Genomic DNA, 11,241 nt, shown 5'->3' on the forward strand with positions numbered 1-11,241 from the left:
AAGCCACTGCTTGACGTTCGTAAAAAACTATTCGCGAAATTAACACAAATTGGTTCCAGTTATGCTCTACTAAACCGTCGAAGCAACTAGACGTATACTTAATTTCAAGAGAATTGAATTAAAAATTTAAATTTATAAAAAATTGCGCAAAATCAAGCTCGTATTAGCAGCAAAGCGAGCCAAAAGACGGCTTATGTAGTTTCTTTTGACATTTTATTCGCATGCTTTTCTCCAATCAAAAGTGTTGCTTTGCCTTTTTCGCATTTTTTTTATTTCCTAATACACTCTGTGCTATTTCACACACTACACTTTGCACCAACTTCATAACAAACAGACACTATGGCAACAACAATCACACCAGCCTGCTTAGGTCATTTGTGTCAGCTGTTGCGCGTGCCGAACATTTCAACATGAAAAGGCAACCAAAACAAAACGAAAACGTAAGAAAAGCGCAAATTCGCGCTGTTGCTATGCGCCAGCGATTGGAGCTGGCCAGGCCTCACTTTGTGCTGGAACACAAACACACGCACCATGACACTTGTATGCGAAGCAATTGCCCGCCCTCATTCGCAAAGTCAATCAGATTGAAAGTGTTTAGTTGCGATTATTTGTGTGCATGTGTGTCCACGAAGGTTTGCATGATTAATAGTTTGTATGTATGAATAATTGCCTTTTAAATGTTATTGAAAAGTGAAAAGTTAGAAATGTCATTAACAGACTAGATGCTTATCTAAATGGATGCCAATATGGCTATGTGCATATGTATAACTTTCTATATACATACATACATACATACATTTATGTGTCATTCAAATGTGTTTAAATGCAGGGTGAGGACATAGAAACTTCAAATTTATTGAGTAATGTTTATTATCATCGGAAAGAACATTCTTGGGTCCATCCGATGAATCCAATTTTCAAAGACTCACTCTAGCATTTCGACTGGTAACTGGCGAATAACACGCTTGAGGCTTTGCTCCTAGGCCTGAGCGAAGCAAGATTGTCTGCATTGACTTTAGACTTTTCATATTCCCACACAGAAAAAAGTCGAACGGTGTGATTTCACACGATTTTGGTGGCCAATCGAACCGAAGTGTTCTCTCAATAAATCCATTGACTGATGCGATGTGCAGGAAGTGGCGCATCTATTGTTGAAACCAAATGTCGCCGAGATCACGAGCTTCAATTTTAGGCACCACATAGTCGGTTATCATGGCGCGTAAAAGGTCGCCATTGACGGTTATGTTCTCACAGGCGTCATTTTTAAAGAAATATGGTCCGATGATTCCACCTGCCTAAACCGTTGTTTTTTCTGAATGAAATGGCAGCCATTAAATCTCTCAGGTTGCTTTTCGTCCCAAATGCGGCAATTCTGCTTGTTTACATAACTATTGAGCCAGAAATGAGCCTCATCGCTGAACAAAATTTGGCTCAGAAACATCGAATCTTCTTGGAACTTTGCAGGAACACACAGAGCAAAGCGATTTTGCTTTGGAAGGTCGAGCAGCTTCAGTTCTTTCTCTCTACGGCCCTGTATATATAGTTGCATAATTATGTTGTATCTAACAATTCTGAACATCAGTATTTTGTGCCGTTATCATTTCACATGGTATATATGTATATTACGTCATAAATATAGATCAGGTGATAGCCGACCCCTCCAAGCGCTCAAGTAAGCAACAATTTCAATTAGCCAATTACTAGGGCATAAATATGTACAGGGTTTGTCCGGAAAGTAGTGGGACTGAGTCGATTTAAACAAATTTCTTGAACCAATCGCTTCAATTCTTTAAAAACTTTCAAAATAGGCTCCTTCTGCCTCGATGCAGCGCTGCGAATTTCAAGCACTGAAGGCGTCACAAAAGGCATTCTTCGGAATAGCCTTGAGAGCCGATGTGCATGCTGTTTGGATCCCCTCTGTCGTCTCAAAATGCTTGCCCTGTAGGGCGGCTGCGAATGCGTTGGCCGGCCTTGGTTAGGTAGCTGTTCCCATGAAAGGCGGTGTGAGCCGGGGCATTGTCGTAATGCAATTTCTAATCGGCTGCGATGTCGTATCGGACCCGATTGACCCTTCGTTTGAGTCTGTTTAGGACTTCCACGTAACACTTGACGTTGACGATTCGTCCAAGAGGAGCAAATTCATGGTGCACGATGCCTTTGATGTCAAAAAAGACAATGAGCATCGTTTTCACTTTGGATTTGCTCATTCTTCCGGTCTTCATCAGCGTCCTCTTCCCGGCGCATCAAAAAGGCCTGGTGCCACCAAAACACACAACTTCTTGATAGGGCAACATCTGAGTAAGCCTGTCTGCTTGATCATATCAAACGTCTCTGTCGGAGATTTACCGAGTTTCACACAGAATTTAAACGCGTACTTCTGTTCTAACGAACGCTGCATTTTCGGTTTGCACCACTCACAGAAACACATCGCGCGAAAATGTTTGTCCTGACTCTCCTGGTGCTCGGACACAACAGACCAGCCGCTTGTTCCTTACCTAGGAACGTCCTCTACCGAATCCAGTCCTTGCGCGTTCGCGCCTTCATAGCGTGCAGTACAGTCGCGGCGGAAGAAAATCAATCCTATTACTTTTCGAACAAACCCTCTATGTATATTATGTAGAATAGTCAGTACCTTGGAGCCTACTTCAAAATGTTTACGCCAGTTTTGGCTATCAGATCTTTATTACTAGATTTGTATTACTTCCCTGAGTGCTCATTATAAAATGTCAATATTGATTAAATTCCAAATTAGTATGCTATGAATATTGACTCAACAATTATTATGGTTGCGTAACAATTTAAGATCGATAACTTTTTAACTATGACTAGTCTGCGAAGTTCTGGTTATTTCTAAAAATGAACTTCATTTATCTAATCATTAGAGCATTTATTGCCGTAAAGTATAAATACGTGCAAATTTCCTGAGTGTTAATAGAATAATTGATCGGCAGTGCCTAATATAAAGTAATTAAGGTTCATATGTGACTATATCAACATATGACTTATCATATTCCAAAACTTCTGATTCCGTTCGTTTATGAAAATGTTATTTGTTACGTCAGGTTCTCTATTATTCTTGATTGTTATCTTAAATATAAACAATGGAATGAGTTGTTTGATCATTATATTTTTGGAATGAACATACATATGTATATGTATGTAGGTCTACTATGTACTTATTTAATTTGTAATTTATAATATCCTCTGACCCGGGCTAGTCCACTTAAAGAGCGCGCGCTAACAGCGTCCTACCTTTTTAATGTTCGTATAAACTTTGATTTCTAAGTCAATTAGCGTGTGTTTAGCGGCTGTTTGTTTAAGAGCGAAAAGTTCGTCTGGAAAAAATGTACAACGAGTTTGCATGAAATTTTGTATTTGCAATGGAATCTTGGCTACGGAAGCATTGAAAATGTCTTTTGGAGTCTACTTTATAATGAACAAAAGTATTTAAGTAGCAAAAAGCATTCAATGATGGTCGGGCAGTCACCGCATGCGAGTCGTTCATTGACCTCTGTTAATGACGTTAACATTGAAACAGTTACAAAATGCAGTTCTTGAAAATCGTCTTGTTGACATCGGAGAGATGGCAGAGGAGAAGAGGACGATTTTTTTAAGAAAAATATTGCCGAGTAGAGGTGACAAATGAGATGCAGAGAACCCCATATTCATCAAACGCATCATTACAGCTGACGAGACGTGAGTTTATGTACATATATGATGTCGAAACTGTCCACCAAGTTGTGAATGATGCTCGAAAAATTATTGGTAACCTAAAATGCAAAATTCGTCGAAGACACTGTATGCCAACCAAGGCTTATAACAAATAAATGTATAATTGGATCTTCCAATGGCATACTTATAGCGTCGCAGAAGCCTATTTCGAAGGTATCGCCTAAGGATTTGTATTTGATCATATGGTGTGTTGATTCCTGAGTAGAAGTTCCCGATCACAATTATAGCACATAATTGCATACCTAAAGCCGCGTTTATCTGAGAACATAAGGTCCCACCACAATATCATATTCTTCAGGACCCTTGTTTAAACCGACAGTTGCGCAAAGATAATTTGAATACATATAAGTAGGGATGTAAAACATAATGTCGACAATCAAAACCTCAAAAATTAAAATTCCGTCAATCAAAACAGCAATTGAAAATACGGACAGAAAAATCACACTTAATAAAGAAAGATGGTTTCTAGATCCCAAAAAAACACAACACAATACGAGGAATAAAAAAAAATATATTATATGACAGGTGGTGCTGTACGTTCAAAGACCTCCGGGCTTCGCCCTTCGCCCACGAACACGCTTAAGATTATAACGCTTAATCAGTAAAATTCTCTTTCTGTGTTACGGCAGAAAAGGGGGTTCGCCCCCTTTCGCTTTTCACAAAGTAAAAATGTAGACACTTTAAACTATTTTTAATATGTCGGCTTTTTAATTCGTCGGTATTTTGATGGGTCGGCATTTTGTACTTCGGTAAGTTAAGTGATCCGCTTGCCAAATACATAATATTTGGAAACTGATAAAAATTGAAGATTGAAGTTTTGCTTTTTTGGTCAGCATGTGGAGTTTCCCTAGCATTAAAAACAGTTCTTATTCACCCGAAATTTGTATATGAATCTGAAAAATAGCAGCTGATAAGTACTAAATATATCTGTTCTAGTTTTAAGCTTTTTTTCTCCTTAACACAAATGATTCTTCGCATCTGTTTTGCCTCTGAATAAAAAATAGGTGGTAAATACAAACAAGTGAAACTATAAATGAGCAAAAATACTAAACAGCTGGTTTCACTTCCACAAATTAATAGTTTTACTCAGCTAAATATTTACGTAACATACAAAGCTTTTGAATAGGCATTTGATTTTACAGACTGACCGATTCATTACCTACAACATTGCCATATAACTTTATTTATCCATTATTAACCATTAAAAATTCAACCACGCCCCTCCCCTTCCTTTTCCCGATCTCAGCTACTGCGTAAGTTTAATAATTGTCAATATTTCACAATTTCTAAATATTATTCCGGGTTCACATTTGCTATCATCATTCCTATATTTTTTTCCAGAAAATTATTTATAAGTTGTGAGCAAATTACAAATATCTTATTTAAACTAGCGAAAGCGTATCTACGGGGAATACGTAACAAACACACCTGCAAAAAATGTAATTTGTTTTTTATTTGCCAAGCATGAGTTGGCAAATTCTTCATAATGCTTAATAGCACGTAATGGCACCCATTTATAAACAAGCTTAACAAATTATAGGCATATTTTATTTCCACGTACTTTATAAAGGGTGATCCATTTCGCGGTTTCCTGCTAATTTTAAGAAAAAACAGAAACTTCAAGTTTAATGAGGAATGTTTACTATCATTCGAAGGAACATTCTTTGGCATTTATTTTTGAAATAATATCGATGACTCTGTTTTTAAAAATTGAAAATGGGCGTGGCCTCGCCTACTTATGGACCAAAAACCATATCTCAGCAACTACTAGACCGATTTCAATGAAATTCGGTATATAATATTTTCTTAACACCCTGAGTTCTCGAGCACTCCGTCTGGTAACTAGTGAATGACACGCGTGATGTTTTGCTACAAGGCCTGAGTCGAAGCTCTTGAATTCCTTCAGGTTGCTCTTCGTCCCAAAAGCGGCAATTTTGCTGCGAACAGCGCCGAATCGACTCTGCACGGTCTTCGTATACACACTCAGCTACGGCTGCTATATTTTCTTCACTGCATGCTGGACGTATTCGGTCGAATATTATCCAATAATTAATACTAGTTTCGAGATGAGCCAATTTTATTGTCCATAAGTTAAGCGCGCGAAACACATTCTTTACAGAACGAGAATTTCCGTAATAAAGTTGAACGATTTTTACAGTCTCGTAAGTTTTCCATGGTAAAATGCCAAACAATACTGAATGACATGACTTGGCTTTTGAAAAAAGTACCTCTATTTGTATCACCCTTTATAAAGTTGCTGTCAAAATATTAGTATATCAAACTTTTTATCAGTTGTCTTGGGCAATAATCCACTCCAAATTCCTGAAGATATCTCGTCAAATAAAAAAGTTGTTCAAACAACTACTTAATTTGATCGGTCAGTTTGTATGGCAGCTATATGCTATAGCTTTGGCGAATCCAACAAATGAACAGCTGCTTGATCATAAAAATATGTATGCAAAATTTAAGATCGATTTCTTAAAAACTGGCAGTAATTCGCGTATATACAGACGGGCAAGTTTCCGATGTTTCCTTCTGGGTGTTGCAAACTTCGTGACAAACTAAATATATCCTGTTCAAGGTATAGAAAGCTATATGTGTAAATGCGGTCTAAAAATGCACATAACAACTGTGGAGCAATTTAATATACTTGCTCGTCGTGGCTCCAATGACAAACTTTACTGTCAAGCAAACATAATATATAATACTTACATATGCCTAGGCATATTGTTAATGTTAACAAAAGTGATCGATTGACATTGAACTTGAGACTATTTCGAAAAAAATAATTTTCAACAGAAACGTTTATTTATACAAGTTCGTGTTTATTTTTGTATATGTATATACATACATACATATGTATATCTACACAAAACTTATAGACAAATATGCAGTTAACTAATATATAAAAAACAAGATTGCAAAGAAATGATTATGAACTGACATTCTAACGAAATTGTACCAATCATTCATATTTAGTTGTAGAAAAACCCTTTAGCGTAACTGAGAGATTGTGACTCAAACAGCAGATGCTCCCAGTTGAAAACGTTCGTAATATCTTCTAGTTGTGGCGAAAGAATGCTTTGAATAAGAAAAAAAATAAAAACATCATTGTACAAAGGTTCCCAATTTCATGACTTCCTATCATTCTTTTTTGTTGGGAAAATCAGAATCGTATACATACTTATGTATGTCAGATTTGTCTCTGAGCGACAATTCGCACCAGACTCAGGAGATAAAGACCACCCGAATTAGTCCATAAATAGGCATAGAAAACATGCAACTAAATATAAGTAATTAAATTTTATTTTCTTCTCATTAATTTTTCTAGAAAAACCGCCGATAACTAGTTTAAGTAAAATACGAAATAATTCCAATTAAAATATTAAAATGAATTCATTTCAGTATGCTGTAGGTATGTATGTATATTTAAATGCATATTTGCTTTTTTTCCTAACATATACATATGTACTACAGAGCTCAATAAAATAGCGGACCTTACCCGACGGGGTGTTTTGAAAGTTAATTGCTTTGAGCGGCACGAGCATAAATTATTATTTTGGTTTTGTGTTTTTGTATTTATGTCCAATTTATGTATGCCGCATGCTTAAGTACGGATGTACACACATATCGCTAAAAGTTAATGATCAGCCGATGGTTGTCCCACGCCGGTCGTACTTTCACAAATCGCATGTTTTCTATAAAAACTAATATTTATTTATAAACAAACATATACACCAACACACATTTAAATGTTTTTGATTAAGCTCATAGATTTATGAAAAGATCACATTTAACATTGATTTTTCTACGTGATTTAAAAGTGTCTTGGACAAATTATGAAGCTCGGAAGATTAAAGTTCTGCTTAAAAATAAATACTTGTTCAGTTATTTTTTATTTGATATTTTAATTGACCCTATCTTTTATTACTGATTTCTTTGAACTAAATTGCAATTATTTTGAGCGAAAATGTTTGCGATTGGTGAATTCCAATTTAAGGCGACTTTGGAGAGATCTCTTGATTTCACAGAGGTTATTTCATTGACGTAACTAGTTTTCAGAGTTTCCGCTGTTTACCCTAAGTTCTGAAGGTTCCATGGAACACAAAAGCTCTCCATTGTTATCATTCCTCTTTCATACTTCCTTAAATGTAATCAATATTGAGAACTTTAAATCCAAAGTTTTGATAGACCATTTGGGACTTAAAAAAATGAAAAAGTTGGAAAAAAGTTTTTCATTTCCTTTTAATTTAAATTTACAATTATATACATACATTACACTTTAAAATAAATATGCATTAATTGCATTTTCCTTATTGTTCATTTCAGGGCTTGGCGTTTTCCGTTGAAGAGCGCCAGCTACTCGGTATTCAAGGTTTACTGCCTGCTGTAGTCAAATCAGAGGAAGAACAAGTAAAACACGCGCTGATCTTGCTCGATCGCCTGGAACACGATTTGGATAAATATATATACCTCTCTGGTTTGGCTGAGCGCAATGAGCGCCTTTTCTATAAAGTTCTCGGATCTGATATTGCCAAAATGATGCCCTTGGTCTACACACCAACCGTCGGCCTGGCTTGCCAAAAGTTCAGTTTGATTTTCCAAAATCCCAAGGGTCTCTACATAACAATCCGAGACAAGGGACATGTCTATGATGTGCTTAAGGTGAAGAACTGTGAAAAAACTAAATATTCAACTGTTACACATTCACAATAAATCAATAAACATAAAATTCTAAATTTTAATACATCAATATACTTTCTCTTATAGAACTGGCCTGAAACTGATATTCGTGCCATTGTGGTCACAGACGGTGAACGTATCTTGGGTCTGGGCGATTTGGGCGCCAACGGTATGGGTATTCCAGTTGGTAAACTATCGCTATATACTGCCTTGGCTGGTGTTAAACCGCATCAATGCCTGCCGATTACATTGGATGTAGGCACCAACACACAGAGCATCTTGGATGATCCTTTATATATTGGTCTGCGTCAGAAGCGTATCACTGGTCAGGAGTACGATGCTTTCATTGATGAATTCATGCAAGCTGTGCTACGTCGTTTCGGTCGGAATTGCCTCATTCAGTTCGAGGATTTCGGCAATAGCAATGCATTCCGCCTTTTAGAAAAATACCGTCATAATTACTGTACATTCAACGATGATATTCAAGGCACAGCCTCAGTTGCCGTTGCTGGTATTTTGGCATCTTTGAGACTTACCAAAACTTCACTGCTGGAAAACAAAATTCTGTTCTTTGGCGCTGGCGAAGCTGCTTTGGGTATCGCCAATCTATGTAAAATTGCAATGATCCGTTTGGGACTTTCGGAGAAAGAAGCATTAGATCGCATTTGGCTTGTGGATAGTCGCGGTTTGATTGTCAAAAACCGTCCCAGTGGTGGTTTGACTGAACACAAGCTACATTTCGCTCACCAACATGAACCCGTTGATAGCTTGCTGGAGGCCGTAAAAATCGTCAAGCCCACCATGTTGATTGGCGCTGCTGCTGTAGGTGGTGCATTTACACCCGAAATTCTGCAAATAATGGCCGAGTTGAATGAGAGACCCGTTATTTTTGCCCTGTCGAACCCTACCAGTAAGGCGGAGTGTACCGCTGAACAAGCTTATCAAAATACAGATGGTCGTGCTATCTTCTCATCTGGCTCACCGTTCGCACCTGTCACGTACAAAGGCCAAGTTTTCCATCCCGGTCAGGGCAACAACTCATACATTTTCCCAGGTATTGGATTGGGTGTGATCGCCGCTGGTATTAAAACAATTCCTGAAGAAATTTTCCTAATGGCCGCTCAGAAATTGGCGGTAATGAGTCTCGATGAAGACTTAGCCAAGGGCAGTCTGTATCCACCATTGGAAAAAATCACTGAGTGCTCAGTAGAGATCGCTGTTGCGATTGTTGAGTATGCCTACAAAGAGGGTAAGTTCATATGAGTAAATTCTGTAATTAACCGAAATACTTAATTTTGATTAATTTTTTTTTAGGTTTGGCCACCGTTTTCCCAGAGCCAGAAAACAAATGTGAATTCATCAAGTCTCAGATGTATAACGTAAACTATAGCCCTGCTGTGCCGGAAGTATATTCGTGGTGTAATAAGTTGTAAACATAGTGCAGAATTACTTAGCTTAACGTGAAAGAAGTAAAGTGAGTGAACTGAACTGGGCGAATGGAAATGTGCACTCGACGCCAAAATTATTACGTGAAGAAAATATTCATCAATATACATTCAAATCTTATTCTGTAAATTAATGCCTAATCATACTAACATGTAATAAAGAAGAAATATTTAAATACAAAGTAATAACCGTTATAATTTGGTATATTTTCAAAGAAATGGACTAACTCTATTATTATTCCATTGTTCCAATATTCCGAACATGCATTAAAAATGCTATTGTCCTTGTATTGCTCTGTGCCTGAAAAAGTCCTTTTTCTCCCGCATTCTTCTTCATTGTTTTAATGTGAGACCCAATCAGCTGGTGGTGAAACTAGGTCCATGTCCAACGACCCTAATTACAATATATATATGTGAAACCTGGCAAAACCGAATATACGTGACTCCAAGCTAATGATCAGTATTTGGTGTGATTAGAAGAGCGTGCTGTATTATGAGCTTCTAAAATCAGGGAAACCCATTACTAAGGAACGCTACAGATAACAACTCCTCAAACAGAAGCCAGCGATTGCCGAAAAACGCCCGGAGTGTGCGACAAGACTCAAGGTAGTAATTTTTCATTAGGACAACACTGAACCGGTTAAAATCTATTTGGAAAACAACGGTTGGGATGTCCTGCATCACTCGTATTTCTATTGGAATGCCATCCTCTTTACAAATACTATATGTTAGGTTAGATTACGAGGTCGATCCTTACAGGGATCCCACTTGGACAGCTTAGGAGCCCAGTTCGTTATGGTACCTAAAGAGTCCTATGCACTGGATCATAAGACCCTTACAAATGGGCAAAGCATTTAGAGCCTATAACAAATTTGTTGTGACGGCTAACGGGTATCGAAACCTAAGAATTTCTTAAAATTACACTTGGATCAAATGATCAACTCGATGACAAGGGTGATCTCATTTCGCTTTTCAAACTTTGCATTGTTTCCAAAATATATCAAAGTCTCTTTGTTCGTTCTTATTTATCCCGAAACACATTCATCTCACTTCTTACTATATGTAACCTAGAGAAAGTGTACAGCTTCATAAAATAAATCATTAGTCCCACCACAAAAATCAACAACAAATAACTTAGAATTTCAGTTAGAATCCCCCACACTCATATTAGTCTTTATACCCTGAAATGAGTATATTAAGTTAAGTGTAACACCTAGAAGGAAACGTCCAGAACTCTATAAAGTCTATATATAAATGGTCAGCGTGACGAGCTGAGTAGTTTTTGCCATATCCGTTTGTCTGTATATATGTACATACGTAAGCTAGTTCCACAGTTAATAAGATATAGATCTGAAATATTACACATGTTCATTTCTCCACA

At 37.2% G+C, this 11,241-nt stretch overlaps 1 protein-coding gene across 2 annotated transcripts in view; it reads left to right on the forward strand.

Annotated features, from left to right (window-relative positions):
- LOC126751266 (NADP-dependent malic enzyme) overlaps positions 1-10,058 on the forward strand; it is a 35,060-nt gene extending 25,002 nt beyond the window's left edge. For both annotated transcript variants that reach the window (XM_050461386.1, XM_050461385.1), the window contains exons 3-5: positions 8,062-8,397; positions 8,503-9,664; positions 9,730-10,058. In XM_050461386.1, the coding sequence (XP_050317343.1) occupies positions 8,062-8,397; positions 8,503-9,664; positions 9,730-9,848 (1,617 nt within the window). In that variant the 3' untranslated portion in view covers positions 9,849-10,058. The remainder of the gene's footprint in view (positions 1-8,061; positions 8,398-8,502; positions 9,665-9,729) is intronic.
- The last annotated feature ends 1,183 nt before the right edge of the window (positions 10,059-11,241 follow it).

Source organism: Bactrocera neohumeralis, chromosome 2 (assembly GCF_024586455.1).
Source record: "Bactrocera neohumeralis isolate Rockhampton chromosome 2, APGP_CSIRO_Bneo_wtdbg2-racon-allhic-juicebox.fasta_v2, whole genome shotgun sequence".
NCBI lineage: Eukaryota > Metazoa > Arthropoda > Insecta > Diptera > Tephritidae > Bactrocera > Bactrocera neohumeralis.